This window comes from Astatotilapia calliptera, chromosome 13, assembly GCF_900246225.1.
Source record: "Astatotilapia calliptera chromosome 13, fAstCal1.2, whole genome shotgun sequence".
NCBI lineage: Eukaryota > Metazoa > Chordata > Actinopteri > Cichliformes > Cichlidae > Astatotilapia > Astatotilapia calliptera.
In genome coordinates this window covers 15,452,172-15,470,057 of record NC_039314.1, presented here as the reverse complement: position 1 = coordinate 15,470,057, position 17,886 = coordinate 15,452,172, and the positions used below count along the sequence as shown (strand labels likewise).

The 17,886-nt window shown below is 41.9% G+C and overlaps 1 protein-coding gene across 3 annotated transcripts; it reads left to right on the top strand.

The window, feature by feature from the left end:
- Positions 1–160: 160 nt before the first annotated feature.
- Positions 161–14,839, top strand: cdhr1a (cadherin-related family member 1a). 3 transcript variants are annotated; one of them, XM_026191016.1, is made up of 17 exons: positions 161–349; positions 996–1,091; positions 1,518–1,663; positions 1,753–1,803; positions 1,897–1,986; positions 2,080–2,166; positions 2,795–2,911; positions 3,054–3,197; positions 4,069–4,147; positions 4,240–4,340; positions 4,710–4,913; positions 5,571–5,723; positions 5,827–5,991; positions 7,310–7,377; positions 12,346–12,574; positions 12,646–12,903; positions 13,201–14,119. In XM_026191016.1, exons 1-17 carry the CDS (start codon positions 271–273, stop codon positions 13,399–13,401), a joined length of 2,268 nt encoding a protein of 755 aa, XP_026046801.1. In that variant the 5' UTR covers positions 161–270; the 3' UTR covers positions 13,402–14,119. The 3 variants fall into 3 exon arrangements, with proteins under 3 accessions (XP_026046801.1, XP_026046799.1, XP_026046800.1); XM_026191014.1 differs by having other exon boundaries at positions 163–349; positions 14,055–14,839; XM_026191015.1 differs by lacking the exon at positions 2,795–2,911 and having other exon boundaries at positions 164–349; positions 14,055–14,839.
- Positions 14,840–17,886: the final 3,047 nt, after the last annotated feature.

Sequence of the window (17,886 nt, the reverse complement as noted above, 5' to 3'; positions counted from 1 at the left end):
CATTAAAAGTTGAAAATGTGAAGAATATAGCTGTACATCTACTGCAAAGTTGTAGATGTACAGCTTTTGCAGACAGAGTCATCTCCTTTGGCCTTTTGGTTGCTAAGGCCCAGTTGGAGACTACGGGGGCCCTGAATCAGCTCTTAAGATGTGTCATTGGATTAGTATGTGAGCATCTGCGTTTAGCCTTCTCCAGTTGCCAGAGAACACCTTGAGAAGTGTAGCTCATGTAGAGGTCTCTTGACGAAGCCGTCTTCATGGTGCGATTTCATGACTTTATTCTTTAGGATGAAGCATGTAAGGATACCACATTTGCTACTACTGTTTGTGTTTGTGCATGCCTGCTTTGGTAAGTTTACCTTATTGTTTGTCTGTTTACTGTTTACTAATCCTGATGCGATCAGATTGTGAATGATATTCAGACTCTGGGCTATTTTATGTATTAATTTTGTAATTCTGTCACTGTTATAAAGAACCTCCGCTCAGTTTTCAGTTTATTTATGTCCTGGGTTTTCCAAATGGAAATATAAGTATTTTTTTAAGATACACAAAATTATTTGCTTGTTTTATGAAATGAGTTTTAAAGCTGATATGCAATAGTAGGTTAAAACTGTTTTAAATAACGGGAATCGTATTACAGGTAAAAGCAGCAGAGATCGCAGGTCTATGTATAGAAAGAGTATTTTAGGAGGTTGATGTAATGCACCTTTAATCCCAGACAAAGTGCAAAGAAAGAGGAGGTTGTGTATACAGTTTACATAGCATTTCTTCTGCCATTTTAGCATCTATAGAGACAGAACCAGTTAAAATTACAAATTCATATCAGTAGTATGTGTACAAAACACTCAGACTGATTCAGTCATAGATTAAGGTTGTGCTTTATTGCCTCCACTCACCGATAGTTCAGGGAGCACAATTTCTTCTTTCAAAGATTATGCCAAATAAACCTGTGACATTTAAATATTCTTTTCTCTGATTTATGTGTCTGCCGGCAGCACAAGCAGATTTTGCTCCATATTTCTACGACAATGGACCCTACAGTTACAATGGAAACCTGGCCTTGTTCAGCCTCTCAGAGGACACTGCTGTTGGTGAGATTGACCTCTGTACTGGGGAACATTTAGTGTGAACAGCTAATAGGACTGTAGAACAACCAATCATCAAAATGGTGTGTTGTGGTGGCCAATATGTGAGAGTCCAGGATGTTAAGTAGTCTTTGATAGATGAACAGATGTTGTGTGGCGTGTATGCACTCACACTAACATGCTCATCTGCTGCTGCCACCTGTTGATGTCAGGGACAGTTTGCTGGCTGCGAATGCAGTGCAGCTGTCCCTCTACACCTTGCATCAGTCTGGATACTCCAAATGGTACTTAGTGTTTCAGCCTGGTTTGTTCCACAGCAGTTGTTACCAAAAGAAACGTACACCTCATAGTAAATGGTTAGAAACTGTGTACCTTTCCACAATTTGTTTCTGTGAGGGGATATTTACTCTTAATAATGATATCTCTCTATAGGTACACAAATTTATCGTCTTAATGGCACAGATCCTGAAGGCCAAGAGGTGAGGTACGGCCTTTCCTTTGATCCAGGGTCCAAAGAGTACTTCAGCGTCGACTCCAAATCTGGAAACATTACATTAGTAGAAAAGCTGGACAGAGAGGTAAACTTTACAAAGATGTACAGATCGACAATTCAGTGTTTTTATAACAACTTGGTTGCTGTATTAACCTACTACTATTATTTACTTAGAAACAAGACTCTATTGATGTTCTTGTCAGCATCACTGATGGGCAAAGCAAGGTATCAACTTTTAGCTCCTTTTAAAAAAAAAGTCAAAATACTAAACTTCAACATGCTTTGTGGTTTTATCCTACTGTCGGTTCTTGCTTTTAGGTTGTGGAAAGAGTGACAATATTTGTAATGGATGCAAATGATGAAAAGCCTGAATTCCAAAACATGCCTGCGATCATTGATGTACTGGAAGTAAGTTAAGCCGAGACAACAGTATCTGTTTCTCCAAGTGAAAAAGGTCTTGTTAAGCTCTAAATGTTACCTTTTCTTTCTTGTACATTGTAGACAACAGAGTCTGGAATCAGTATCTACAAAGTTGAGGCAGTGGACAGAGACACAGGCTCAGGGGGCTCGGTCACCTACTACCTACAGGTATCACTTTGCAGTGGGAAAATATTGCCCACTCACACGCCCTTCCTTACACAACCCCAAAGGGATTTGTGTCACCTCCCGGGGCTCTTTTACTTGTTAGGTAAAATTGTAAACCGCTAAGTTTTTTCAATAATCTGCTTTCAACACTGATGACGTATAGTTGTACTAAGCAGGGGTTACATATATTTTCCTGTGTTACTGTGTATTTGTGCCTGAATATGTTGGTGTAGTTATGAAGATGGGGATTAAATGGCAGTTACATTTGTGTCGGCGAGGGGTGGCTCAGCGACACAATGTTAGTTTGCACTTTGGACTATTAAGAACAAAGAACAGCTGGCTTGGAAGTAGGAGACAGGCAGTCCACATCTGGACACAACAGCTTTCACCTGCCTGCTATGTCCTTGAGCATATGGGTACTTTACATCCAGATGGGCAAAGACTGGATATTGGAATTGGCTTATTTCAAGGAGCTTTTGTATGGTTTTATTCTGCCACCTGACCACTTTTCATGTGAGTGTTTGTTAAAGGGTTTTAAGAGTGCCAGTGACAGGCTTTTGCTCATGTAACCCCTTATTTGTGTTTCTGCGTGTGCTTTTAAAATCATGCATTTGTTCCATTTTCTTTGCAGAGTGCTCAGTCCACTCTGTTTGCCATCGACAGACACAGTGGAGTCCTTCGTGTCAAATCTGGAGAAATGCTGGACTATGAGAAAGCAAAGACACACTTTGTCATTGTTATTGCAAAGGTGCTTGGTGTATTATACTCAAAGATGAACATAAAATCATGAAACATGATTATAGCAGAGGAACATGTAAATTAGCAATTTCTTGATCTAGGAGACTTACATTTAAAAATGCAGATTTAAACTGTTATTACTTTTGTTCTAGGATGGTGGTGGTAGCTTTAATGGGAAGGAGCAGTTTATGTCCTCCTCTGCTACCCTGACAATTAATGTGATTGATGCTCAAGACACTCTGCCATCTTTCATTGGGACTCCCTACTTTGGCTATGTTTACGAAATCTCAGTGCCAGTGAGTATGAAAACGCTCCCCCGGTGATTTTATGCACTGATTTTAGTCTAGAGTTGAAATACGTGGCAGTTATGGTAAATGGTAAATGGCCTGCATTTGTATAGCGCTTTTCTAGTCCATAGGACCCCAAAGCGCTTTACACTACATTCAGTCATTCACCCATTCACACACACATTCACACACTGGCGATGACAAGCTACATTGTAGCCACAGCTGCCCTGGGGCGCACTGACAGAGGCGAGGCTGCCGGACACAGGCGCCACCGGGCCCTCTGACCACCACCAGTAGGCAAACATGGGGTTAGTATCTTGCCCAAGGATATTTGGCATGCAGCCAGGAGGCAGCCTGGGATCGAACCACCGACCTTCTGATTAGTGGCTGACCTGCTCTGCCACCTGAGCTACAGCCACCCCACAGTTAGCACAATGGCTACATTTTTGTCATTTTCTTTTTCGTTTAGGACAACTTAGTTACACTGCTGTCATAAAGCGGCATCATGTGGAATGATTAGGTTTTATATTGGCAGTATAAATAATAACTAACAAAAGAGCCCAAAACCCAAGGCACATCACATCACATAGCTTTAATTACTGGCATTTCACTGCTTTATCACTATTGCAAAATGTCACAGCAGTAGCTCATCACAGCAAGTTTACACAGTCTGACTTTCATCCAAATGAGAATAATTAGGAGTGTGACATTTAAATGAGCCTTTGAAAACAGAGAGAAGGTTAGATTTTGGCGATTTGTTGTGACTAACTGCACCAGACACATGGTGGTTCAAAAAGAGGCTTTTGAAGATCTATTTTTTATAGATGCATGCCACCACCAATTTATTAAATGCAAAATCTTTCTACTTTACTCTCTCTAGGGATCTGAAATATTCACTGTTGAGGCCCGAGATGGTGATGTGGGGAACCCAAATCCAGTCCGTTATTCATTCGATGATGGTGAGCCATTTTGTCAAAGGAAGCTACAATCATCTTAAAATGAAGGGAGAAATATTTATATAAAGGTTCATCCATCTAATATTTTTCACCAGGTGATGACGGTGTTTTTAGTATCAATAAAACAAGCGGTTGCATCACCCTGTTGACTCTCCCCATTTATCTGAAGAGAGAAATCTTCAACATTAAAGTCAGGGTAAGTTGCTGTTCAGTCACCAACTCTGTTTTGCATACATTCTCTCCTATATTATTTTAATATAATAACTGCTTTATAAATCAAAGCCTGATCTTCTCAGACAGCTATTTTCTAAAGACTTGCATGTAAACAAACACTTTGGGATTTTTTTGTACTTCTGATTTTATTTACAAGTGCTTGTGTCCACACAAAAATGTTTATAGACCTAATCAAAGTGCATTGATTAGCTGAACAGTGGCTCAATGAATCTACAAGGAAAATTAGGGGGAAAAACACGATAGTAAAATTGGTAGATAAAATACCCAATCGGCCCATGTCTCTGATTCTAAGAGTGATAAATATACCTTGACTTTTACTCCATCTGTTCAGGCTTCAGAAGTAAGTCCCGAAGGCAGACTCATGGACTATGAGGTCACCACAGTGGTGATCCGTGTTGTGGACCTAAATAACAATCCGCCTACTTTCTACGGAGAGAACGGCCCACAGAGCACGTTTGAGTTGACCATGTATGAGCATCCACCCGAGGGAGAGATCCTCCGGGGGCTGAAAATCACCGTCAATGACTCTGATCAGGTGAACACCTTTGTTGTCTTATTTTCTCTACACTGACTATGACAAGCTTCAAGTTTTCCTTTTTTGCAGGTATTTTTCAACACTCGTACCACTCATGGTTGTCTTTCAAAGGTGCCTTAGCCAGCCAAGAGTAACAATGACTGGTTTTTATGTAATAGCATTTGTTTTCTGTAATAATTATAATGTTATCTAATGAGTAACTGGTTTAGTCAACATCAATCATAGCATCATAGCACAGCATAGTGTTCAGGACAGAGTCTGTGTTTCTGTCCTCATAATGACTTTAATCCTGCCATTATCACAGTCAATCCTTCTAAAATTGCATGAGTTTGAAAGGAATCCAACACAATTAAAAGGTGCTTTCTGTGCCATTTGCCAGCTTACGCAAGTGTCTTTGTGTTTTCAGCTCTGTGTACTTTACGAGCCATATGACTGATTTTCACTAAATATATTTTCTGATAATAATGTTGCAGCGTCAGACAGTATCTTTCTGTGTGAGCCAGAATATTATTGCTGCTACTCATCACTTTTATAAGAGACTTTACTACATGCCTGCTTTTTTTTAGCTCTGAAAATAATGCAGATTATTATGTATTACAGATCTATGCATATGAAGCATAGATCTGATATGATAATTATGTGTTTTTGCTTTTGCAGGGTGCAAATGCTAAATTCAACCTGAGACTGATTGGACCAGGAAGAATGCTGCGAGTTGTCCCTCAGACTGTACTCAATGAGGCCCAAGTCACAATCTTAGTAGAAGACTCTGCTGCCATGGACTATGAGAAATACCACTTTCTAACATACAAGGTAAATTATTTACACTAGCATGCCAAAATATACATGCACTACAGTAGATTAAAATTAGGTTTGAAAAATGCATGTATATTTCTAATATTTTTTTCTTCCTCAGCTCCTTGCGGTTGAGATCGACACACCAGAGAAATTCAGCGCTACAGCGGACATCGTCATTCATCTCCTGGACACCAATGACAACGCTCCCAAATTCTCTTCAGATTACTACATTGCCAGAATTCCAGAAAATTCACCCGGTGGCTCCAATGTGGTCACAGTCACGGTGAGCCAGTCTCTTCATCCTGTCTAAAAATACATGCCATCACCAATGTACGTCACTCAGAGCTAAAGAGGAATGCTGATTTTAACAAAATGCCCAACAGGGCTATTAATCCCCTAAATGTAGACTTTTTGAGCGGGGAGGGTTGGGATAATATGTGAAAACATGTAGATAAAAGCTAGGCGACGTAAGCTGCCAGATGGCTATCACTTTCATTTTGTTGTGTAACACCAAATTCACAGACATGTTTTTTTTCTCTGATGCTTAGCAGCACATGCCTCTACAGCATCAAAATATGTACTGAAGTAAAAGGAACACTTAAGGACATGACGATTTGATTGATACTTGGCTCACATCGTCTTTTGCCCTTGTCTGTTCCTGTCAGCCCCACAGGGGCTCAAAGCAACAGGGAGGCTCATTATTAAATCCTGACCTTGCGTGAACACCACAGGGGTTTGTTGCCTTGATCCCAGGCAATTTCAATCAGATAGAAGAGCAGCCAACAACTGACCTTGGACGCATAGAGACAGTGAACAGGCATCCCAGCAGCTACAGGCACAAAGATTAGCCGATGATGATGATGATGATGTTCCTATGACATCAAAAATCTGTCTTTTTATAGCTGACCCCTGAAACATCATGTTCCAGTTGAGCACATTTTCATTCAGTTTACTGAGTCCATGCTGGCAGACAACACGAAAGTGCAGATTTTTCTTCATTCATGACGAAAACAGATGCAAACTAAAAAGAAAGAGGAAAGAGAAAAGGCAAGTCAACACAGTACTGGTCATTGGCTGTGCTTGAATGACAGTTTAGTGTAGGATAGGTGCTGCAACATATTAAACTCACTGCTGTAAAACTTGCGTTGAACTCAGGTGTTTAATCTACAGCCAAACATGACATTTTATTCTCTATGATCTATCATAGCTCTGTCATTCACTTACACGGCACTATATGGATGAGACAGGGTGCTAAATGTCTATTAGGTTGTGCATTAAATATTGATAATTGCATGGACCCTCCTTCTCGCCTGTGGTTGCTCGGATAGATGGATGGATGGATATTTGTATCTAATGACATATTAAAAATAATACTGTTACAATACTAGAGTAGTTAAATAATTATTAAATAATTACAAATAATTAATGAAAGTATAATTACTCAGTGCATAAACATATTACACTAACATGAATCTGTGTGAACGTGAATTTTGTTTTTGTTTTTCCCATGTGAATATGATGGCTTTTGCTGATTTTGTCTTTACTTTATGTTCAAAATAAAGATTTTATTGACTGATTGATTCATTGATACCTGTCTACAGGCATTTGACCCAGACTCAGGACCTTGGGGTGAAGTTAAGTACTCTATCTATGGATCAGGGGCTGAGCTGTAAGTGCAATAAATGAGCTTTATGTTTTGCCAGTAGGACACAGTAAAAATGAGTCCTTTTAAATGCTGTTGTTCCATTCACATATTCAGATGTAACATCTCTGCAACATCTCCACAAGACCTCCACATATTCACATGCATTGGTGTAGAAAAAGCATTAATTTGATTTTAGAATATATCTTTTAAATGTTCAGAGAATAACTAAATAACTTTGTCGCCTTCACTGTGTCTATTCATCAGTCTTTGGATAGTGATCACAGAAGAATATTTTTAATGTTTATAGTACAAAGAAAAAAGAATATATTTTACTATACTATAGTAAAATATAGTAATCAACACCTGACATGTGGGTTTTTTTCCAGTAGTGAAACCAAATTTTATAGAATAAACATTATATCTAATGTACAACTGTGTCAAGAAGCTCAAATAAAGTATATCTCTTCAAATAATGCACTACACTGTAAGCATACACTGTAGCAAAAACACATCTGCCTGAAAGCTGGACAGATATGTAAGAGCACACTAGTTTTTCATATCACGACTTGATTCTTTTTATTTCCCCTAAGCACCGTAGCCCAGAGGATTTACTAGTGTTTTTCACTTTTTATTAGTTTCCCAGCAGAAATCCATTCTCCAGATCCAAGACTACACAGTTCTTTCTGATATTACAGAGTACTGTATATCCACAGCGTGCATTTACTCACACTTAAAATGCAGACACATCTTGCCATTGGGATCCTTTATTTTTTGGGTTTATATTTATGTTCACTGTCTGTTCAGCTGCAACACAAACCCACAGGCACATGCTGGTAGGAATGAGGTTACCATCTACTTTGGTTGTTCAAATGCAAGGGGAAAGTATTTTTACACCCCTCTGTAGCAATAAATTAGAAGAGATATGTGATGTCACATCAAGGCATCAAGGACAAGGATTTCCAAAATAAGCAGAGGAGAGAGATTTAGCTTAGTGTGTGCTTGTTTAGTCAAACTGATTTTGAAACTGTGTCACCTCAGATTATTCTTGAAATTGCTGCTTTGATTTTAAAATGGTTATGAAGCAATGCATGACCACATGCTTGGGCTCTGCATCTGAAAGAATAAAGCAGTTCATATTGCAGACTTTACACTGTTTTACACTTTGTGGTTGAGCGCTTAAGTGTACACAAGAGTAGACAGTCCTTTTGCCTGCCCGCCCTCGGTCTGCGATAATCCTTTAATGGGATTGGAGGAGAAAATAGACTGCTCTTTGCTTCTGACTAACTTGTGCTGGAACCTTGTAGGACAGCTAAACAAGTCAGTTTGTGAAACAATCTGTATCTTTTACTGTATCTTATCTCTCCAGCATCGCATAATTAAAGAAAATCTGGCACTATAGGTTGAAGTTTAGTAATATGAGGTCTCCATAACAGCATCCTGCTTGTTTGTTTCCCCCAAAAAGTATTCTTCTTATTTCAATTTCATATTTTTCTCCTGGTTGTCCTCACCTCATCAGGAGTGGTTCTGTGCTCCATCAGTTGAGCCTACCCCGAGAGTTTGAGAACCAGAGTTTGACCTCGCTCACTAACACCTCTGAAGTCACCTTTCAAACTTGTTTTATCTTGTCCGTTCAATTTAATGAAAATTTTTGGCTTTACGAGAAGTTAGGGCAACCTTTCAGTGAGACAAGACTCCGAAAAGCATCTGCACGACTTCAACTAGTTCCAGTCTTTATACAACGTTAAGCTAGCCATGCTAAGACTTGCTGTTGCTGCATACTCTATACTCCACTCCATCCATCCTCATCCGCTTTGTCCGGGGCCGGGTCGCGGGGGCAGCAGCCTAAGCAAAGAGGCCCAGACCTCCCTCTCCCCAGCCACCTCCTCCAGCTTATCCGGGGGAATACCAAGGCATTCCCAGGCCAGCCGAGAGATATAATCTCTCCAGCGTGTCCTGGGTCTGCCCCGGGGCCTCCTCCCGGTGGGACATGCCTGGAACACCTCACCCAGGAGGCACCCAGGGGGCATCCTTGTCAGATGCCCGAACCACCTCAGCTGGCTCCTTTCGATGTGGAGCAGCAGCTGCTCTACTCTGAGCCCCTCCCGGATGGCCGAACTTCTCACCCTATCTCTAAGGGAGAGGCCAGCCACCCTTCGGAGGAAGCTCATTTCTCCCGCTTGTATCCGCGATCTCGTTCTTTCGGTCACTACCCACAGCTCGTGGCCATAGGTGAGGGTAGGGACGTAGATCGACCGGTAAATTGAGAGCTTCGCTTTTACACTCAGCTCCCTCTTCACCACGACGGACCGGTGCAGCGTCCGCATTACTGCAGCTGCAGCCCCAATCCGTCTGTCGATCTCCGGCTCCCTTCTCCCATCACTCGCGAACAAGACCCCGAGATACTTGAACTCCTCTACTTGGGGCAGGAACTCATCCCCGACCCGGAGTGGGCACTCCACCCTTTTCCGGCTGAGAACCATGGCCTCAGATTTGGAGGTGCTGATCCTCATTCCCGCTGCTTCACACTCGGCTGCGAACCGTTCCAGTGCGAGCTGGAGGGCCTCACCCGATGAAGCCAACAGAACCACATCATCTGCAAAAATCAGAGATGAGATTCTGAGGCCACCAAAGCGAAAGCCCTCCGCCACTTGGCTGTGCCTAGAAATCCTGTCCATAAAAATTATGAACAGAACCGGAGACAAAGGGCAGCCCTGGCGGAGCCCATCACCCACCGGGAACGAGTCCGACTTATTGCCGGCAATGCGAACCAAGCTCTTGCAACAGTTGTATAGGGATCGAATGGCCCGTAGCAATGGGCCAGACACCCCATATTCCCGCAACACCTCCCACAGGACACCCCGAGGGACACGGTCGAATGCCTTCTCCAAGTCCACAAAACACATGTAGACTGGTTGGGCAAACTCCCATGCACCCTCAAGTATCCTGGAGAGGATAAAGAGCTGGTCCAGTGTTCCGCGACCAGGACGAAAACCGCATTGTTCCTCCTGTATCCGAGGTTCGACTAACGGACGAACTCTCCTTTCCAGCACCCTGGCATAGACTTTCCCAGGGAGGCTGAGGAGTGTGATCCCCCTGTAGTTGGAACACACCCTCCGGTCCCCTTTCTTAAAGATGGGGACCACCACCCCGGTCTGCCAGTCCACAGGTACTGCCCCTGATCTCCACGCAACATTGCAGAGGCGTGTCAACCAGGACAGCCCTACAACGTCCAGAGCCTTCAGGAACTCGGGGCGGACCTCATCAACACCAGGGGCTCTGCCACCAAGGAGTTGTTTAACTGCCTCAGTGACCTCGCCCCCGGAAATTGGCGGGTCATTCCCCTCATCCCCAGACTCTGCTTCCTCCTCGGAAGACGTGTCAGTGGGATTAAGGAGGTCCTCGAAGTATTCCTTCCACCGCCTGACAATTTTCTCAGTCGACGTCAGCAGCGCTCCGCCAGCACTATACACAGTGCAGGTAGAGCACCGCTTTCCCCTCCTGAGACGTCTGACGGTTTGCCAGAATCTCTTCGAGGCAGTCCGAAAGTCTTTTTCCATGGCCTCTCCGAACTCCTCCCACACCCGAGTTTTTGCTTCAGCCACTGCCCGAGCCGCATTCCGCTTGGCCTGTCGATACCTGTCGGCTGCCTCCGGAGTCCCACAGGCTAACCAAGCCCGATAGGACTCCTTCTTCAGCCTAGTGGCTCCTTTCACCTCTGGTGTCCACCATTTGGTTCGGGGATTACCACCACGGCAGGCACCAACCACCTTGCGGCCGCAGCTCAATGCAGCAGCTTCGGCAATGGAGACGCTGAACATGGTCCATTTGGACTCAATGTCCCCAGTCTCCCTCGGAATGCTGTTGAAGCTCTGCCGGAGGTGTGCGTTGAAGATCTCGCGGACTGGGGCTTCTGCTAGACGTTCCCAGCACACCCTCACTACGCGTTTAGGTGCACCAGGTCTGTCCAGCGTCTTCCCCCGCCACCTGATCCAACTCACCACCAGGTGGTGATCAGTTGACAGCTCAGCCCCTCTCTTTACCCGAGTGTCCAGAACATATGGTCGCAGGTCTGCTGATACGATTACAAAATCGATCATCGACCTACGGCCTAGAGCATCCTGGTGCCACGTGCACTTATGGACACTCTTATGTTCGAACAGGGTGTTCGTTATGGCCAAACTGTGATTAGCACAGAAGTCCAATAACAGAGCACCGCTCGGGTTCAGATCAGGGAGGCCGTTCCTCCCAATCACGCCCCTCCAGGTCTCGCTGTCGTTACCCATGTGAGCATTGAAGTCTCCCAGCAGGACAACAGAGTCTCCAGGTGGAGCACCCTCCAGCACCCCCCCCCCCCCCCCCCAGGGACTCTAAGAAGGCTGGGTACTCTGAACTGCCACTCGGCGCATAAGCGCAGATGACAGTCAGGACCCGTTCCCCGACCCTAAGGCGCAGGGAACAAACCCTCTCGTCCACCGGGAAAAACCCCAACGTACCGGCAGCAAGCCGAGGGGATATTAGGATACCCACCTAATATCCCCTACTCTATACTCTTAATCACAAAATCATTCCATTGAATAACAATCACTTCATAATGCACCAAATGTATGTGTTTATAAGGTCACAGGACCAGCTGACAAAAACAATCTGGCTTCTAGAAGTAATAAGATTGATTTTGTGTTAGCTCATTTAAAAATGAGGTAGGTTTTTTCTGGACCTAAATGACACTCTAAAGATTTGGGGTTGGGGTATTAGCAGCCTACATCACAATTATATTTCAAAGCTCCAAAACTCACAGTCTGTGTGACAAAATCAGTGCCAAGATTTAGCAAGAAGTGCAATCCAAGTGCTTAAAACAGATGACTAATTGTTTAGGGGGGAAAAGTATCATATAATCTACAATAACAAATACGTATAAAATGTTCATGGTGCATGGTGTCTTGATATTCATTGTCCAAAGAAGTCAGTTTACAGAAGACTCATCACTGTACACAGGTTCCTGATCAAACCTGACTCTGGGATCATCTACACACAGCCGTGGGCAAGCCTGGATGCTGAGGTCAGGTCCAAGTATAACTTCTATGTGAAGGCAGAGGACACAGAGGGGAAATACAACCTGGCTGAAGTCTTTGTGACTGTGTTGGACTTGAATGACCACTCTCCTGCTTTCTATGATAACTTCCTTGAGAAGACCATGGTGATTGGAGCTCCAGTGAAAATAGAGGTATGCAGCTCTCTTTAAACAAAATGAAACTTGGTAAAAGTGAATATTTTCAGTACCCTTACTGTCTGCAGGCTGTGGATGATGATGCAGAGGTCCCCAACAACGTTATCGAGTATGCCATCATGAAAGCTGAGCCAGAAAACAATATCTTTGACATTAACGCTGACACAGGCGAGATAATGCTGAAGTCCTACATCAAGTCAATGGCCATCATTCAGAACATCACCAAGAAGAGAGACTGCACCTGGTCGCTGGTGGTGCAGGCCCGTGACCGAGGCCATCCATCCCTCACCACCACCGCCGTCGTCAAGATTGACATCACTGAAGCTGTAAGTTGAAACAAAGCAAAAGACCAGCAATATGACAATGAAATCTATGTGAGGCCTTCACGATAAACCCACTAAGATACCAGTTTTTTATGCATCGACATTGTATAAATCATCCTGCACAGTTGCGATGTTAACAGCATGATATCAAACAGAAGATCCACAGTTTATTATTATTTTTATGCACATTCATCAAATTTGAAACACTATACAAAGTACTATACCATAATATTTTAATTTGAGAATGTATAGTGAAATACAAAACTGAATCTCACACAAATGCAATTGTCATGTTTACAGATCAAATCCAGATTTTTCTCATACTTCATGGGCCTAAGGAAACGTCCAGGGACAGTGTTTGGGATTTGTTTGACCATTGTCAGCTTTGCCATTTCACTGACAGTCTTCATTTCAACTGTTATGTACTGCAGCTCTTTGAAAAAGACACGTGTGCAACCTCAGGGCAAGATCAGAAAGATTATAAGGAGGCCTGTGCCATAAAGGAAGCTCGCCTTGAGCTCATCAACACAGCAATACTATTGTTATTAGTATGTGGTACCAAGAATTTGTAGCAATCCGTGTCCAGAGGATTTTATTTCAGAACAAGGCTGTGTCTGTAAAAGAGTACAGGAGCACAATATAAATGATCCTATACAATTTGTTTTACCTGTATTTCTGGTTTAATATGACGCTACGACCAAATTAAACAAATTATTTACGTTTGTGTTTGGGTCACACATAAATTCTCATTTTCAGAGAAATAGCCGGAGCCCAGTTCGTTGTATGTGTGCACATACTTGGTCAATAAAGCTGATTATGATTCTGATGCTGAATGGTCTCCGCTAGTTTCCCAGACAACCTCTCTGATCTTGTCTTGACAAAATATAAGAAGAGCAGAATACTAATTTAATAAAAAATTAGTGAAGCAGGCAACAAAATCAATCGTCCATCAAGGAAACTACATTTAATAAATAAGCGACTTTGTTTTTCTTTATGTCTGTGTAAATTATAATGGCACTAAAGACTTATTTAACACATCTTTTACCAAATGATGAACGCACAAAGTGCAACAAAACATACACAGGACATATTTTTGTGTGACAGAGTATGACTTCACTCCCATGGATGTGAATTCTCCCTGTGCTCTTTTACAGACTCAACTCAAAGGGGGGCCTTTGGGATCATTTTTAATGCAGAATAGAAACAAGCCTTTGCAAATCCTAGGTATGCTTGCTGGTATCATTAGTCTCATGATCATAGTGACAGTCCTCATCTCCACCGCAACATTCATGCGCAACAAAAAGTCCAACCGGATCCTGCCCAATCGCCGTGTGAAGAGAAGGCCGAAGACACAGCACACCTGGCTTTTTAAAAACCCCTTAAAGAGACCCGAAAGGAACGAACAGAAATTTAAGGTTAAAGAGGAAGAGCGGGAACCAGAGGTAATCGTGGAGAATGTCAACCACAACAACAATGCTGGCAGGATTTTGAGACAGTGGCCACCGCCACCGCCACCCTGTGCACCTCCACCAGCTTTTTGCCTCCCGGTGGAGAGGCAGTGGGTCATTCCCACAGTCTCAGCAACCGTGGCACCCAAACCTCTAAAGAAGGCAGTGGTGACCAGGCAGGACTCTGTGAGCAAAGCGCTGGTTTCAGAGCTCAAGATGAGGCTGGAGCAGAAGAGAAAGCCAGATCATTAACACTATTTAATCAAGGTTCTATTTTTACTCTCAGACCTGAGGCCATCTCAAGAACTTAGAAAGGACAGACAATCAGACAGAGTTTCGTTAAGTCCTGTGTGATGATAAAAAGCTCCAGAGCAGCCAGCAAATGAACCTGAAGGTGGGATTGTTCGGTAGACTGATGCTTTCATAACCTACATGAACAGTGCTTTGTGTGTGTGTGTGTGTGTGTGTGTGTGTGTGTGTGTGTGTGTGTGTGTGTGTGTGTGTGTGTGTGTGTGTTGAAATATACTGAAACAAAAAAGAGCTTCACTCCTTGTAAATCAACAACACAATTTTTATTAAAACAGAAAAACATTCCTGGCATGTTTGTCATTATTCAAACCATGTTTTCAGTTCACACCCTTTGGCTTTTGTATGACTCTGAAACAATTAGATCCCCCTTATTTATGTGGTGACACACCAAATTTAAAATTCCTGAACGCAAACCTGGTTTTGGAAATGAAGTCATTCAGAATTCAACAAATGAGACTGTTTGTTTAGGATCTATCCAAGCTCCTTACAAGAGATTTCATGACACTTGAACTCTATGACAAGATCAGCCCAGGTGAAGGAGACCAAGTGATCACATAAGAAGGGCCTTTAATCCGACTCTGCAGGTGTGCTGTACTGTTTGGATCACTGTTTTGTAGCAGCTGCCATATGTTTATTTTCTGGGTTCTTCTGTTTTCTATGTGGCAGATTTGGGGAATTTTCTACTAATAAAAGCACATTGTTTTTCCAAATAAAGGCAGTGTTAGTTAAATAAAGTAATAACACACGTAGCAACATTAAAGTTCTCCCTAAACTATATTATCAAATTATAAGCTGTATGTTATAGATACAGCTCTATTAACTTGTTAGTTTGCAAGATGAGATTACTTTATTTAGGTTACAATTATTTAGAGTTACTTTAGAGTAGAGTATTTCCCCTTCTTCACCAGCAAATTTAACTTTTCAATGAACTGTAAAATTTGAAAAGGCACTTATTGAAGTATTTATAAACGTGCTGATTTAACTGTTCAGGCATCCAGACTGCAACATAGTTAATGTGACATGTATCATCACTACTGGGTGTGCCTGTCCAAAGTAGCCTTGAAGGCACTGACACAAACTTAAACACAGCTTTGATGTCATTAATTTAAGACAAATGCCGTCTTAATGAGCTTGCAAACCGTACTCTACTGCCACTTTCTGGTAACAGTAGAAGCTGCTTAAACTACTGTCCCTGAGGTGAAACACAAAGAAGGTGTTTAAAAATACTTCAAAATGCTATTCTCAACTTTGCAAATGTTCATGTTGCAGCATTTGTTGTGATATTGCCATAGTTCGAGCACTAATAGTCTTGGAGCACGATGAAAATATGAACAACAGGAATTAAAATGAGATGCTTGAAGAAGGCCTGTGTAATATTGTTGTGTACAACAATATTACACATGCGCTGTTTGTTTTTTTTTTGTTTTTTTTTATTAAACCAGATGTTCTGCAAATATGCAGAGGTGGCAAAAGCACAGACATCCTGTGCAGACACTAGTACAGACACTAGTGTTGAAAAATACTCCAGTAAAAGTTGAAGTACTGATTCAACTTCTATACTCAATTAAAAGTAAAAAAAAAAAGTACTGCCTCAGAAATATACTCAAAGTTAGAAAGTAACTCCTAGACCTGTTTTTATGGAAAGCTAACTGGACCTCGTGCCTTATTCATGTAATAATTAAATTAAATTAGTAGATATGAATACAAACTTTATTTCAGTCTAAATATTAATTCTAATAAACATACTCTGCTTGAATCCGTTAAGCTGAACATGAGCAGGAAAAATAAAGGAAAATAATAAAAAATAGCTCTATTTTCTGTTAATCACATGATGATCAAATGAACACAGTCAGGGTTTAAAGTGGGATTCAGCAGGTGGGGGAACCCTAAAATCAGCTGTAACGGCTCAGTATGAGGAAAAAGAATCACAACTCACAATAATTTCTGAGTGCTTCAGTAGATTTTCTCAATGTACAGGCTGTGATTAGCTGACCTGCTGCTCTTTGAGGATGTACACAACTGAATTCAACCAGATGTGAGCAGGTGTTTCATGAGTTGTCCTGGCTCATTTCCATCGTCTACACTGACAGTACACTGTTTATGCTGTCTTTATATTACACCCTATGCAGCTGGTATGCAGATAGAATTTGATGAATGAATCTAGGCATTATCAGCTAAAGTTCATATTAATCTCTAGTACTCTTTATGTAACTTAACTTGACCATGAGCACCACACTCACTGTGCACCAGTCACACACACTTTAAATCCATCACAGTACAGGAAACTAACCAGTTTATCCTGGACTAAACTGCAGACTATTTTCATGCAACCTTTAAGTAACACCGTCAGCCCACCTCATTTTATTTTGCATAATATAAAAATTAATAATGTCACACACAAACAGTTTGTATGTTTGCTGATGTTTGTTAAGCTGGTGGAAATGCTGCATTTGAAATTACCTGCCACGAAATATAACTCCCTTTATGGTCACTCTTCTTCTGTAGGGCTAGCTAGATGCTGAAGTACCGCTACCACAGCTTACCTGTGGACACCTGCAGTCGTTCCGACACCAAAACGCCCAGAAAACAAACAATTTTTAAAAAAAATCACTGACTCACTTTAACCCCAAACTGTGGCACACAGTTTTTTTTGCATCTTTCATCTCTTTTTACCCAGCATCTCCTGGTGATTAATACACAGGATTGCCTTTAATGTGTTACTGCTTAGGCTCAAATGAGTTTGATGTTTGAAGGCCCACAATGACATGAAATTATAAGTCCCCTCAAATGTTAAATCAAAAGTAACAAGTTAAAATGTTAGAAGTAGAAAGTGCAGATATTTGTTTAAAACGTAGGGCTGAAAGTAAAAACGTTTCCATTAAAAAACTACTCAGATAAATTCTACTTAAGTGCAGTAACAAAGTATTTGTACTCTGCAAATATGTAATATACTTTATTATGCTGATACAAGCCCTTTTGCTCTGCTCAGATTCAATGTCAATGTCAGCACTACTAATTATGAAGTTACACTAAACCAATCTCTGGGTATTTGTGTAGACATCAGGCAAACATGCACACTATTTCAGAGTTACATAAAACATGAAATTTGCAGATTACCCTCTCTAATCCAAAAAAACAACTTGTTCATCTTTGCACAATATTGCATAGTGGCCTAAAACGCAAAGTCCATCTGCCCTGATCTAGTTTGAACCGGCAAGATGTGTGTGAC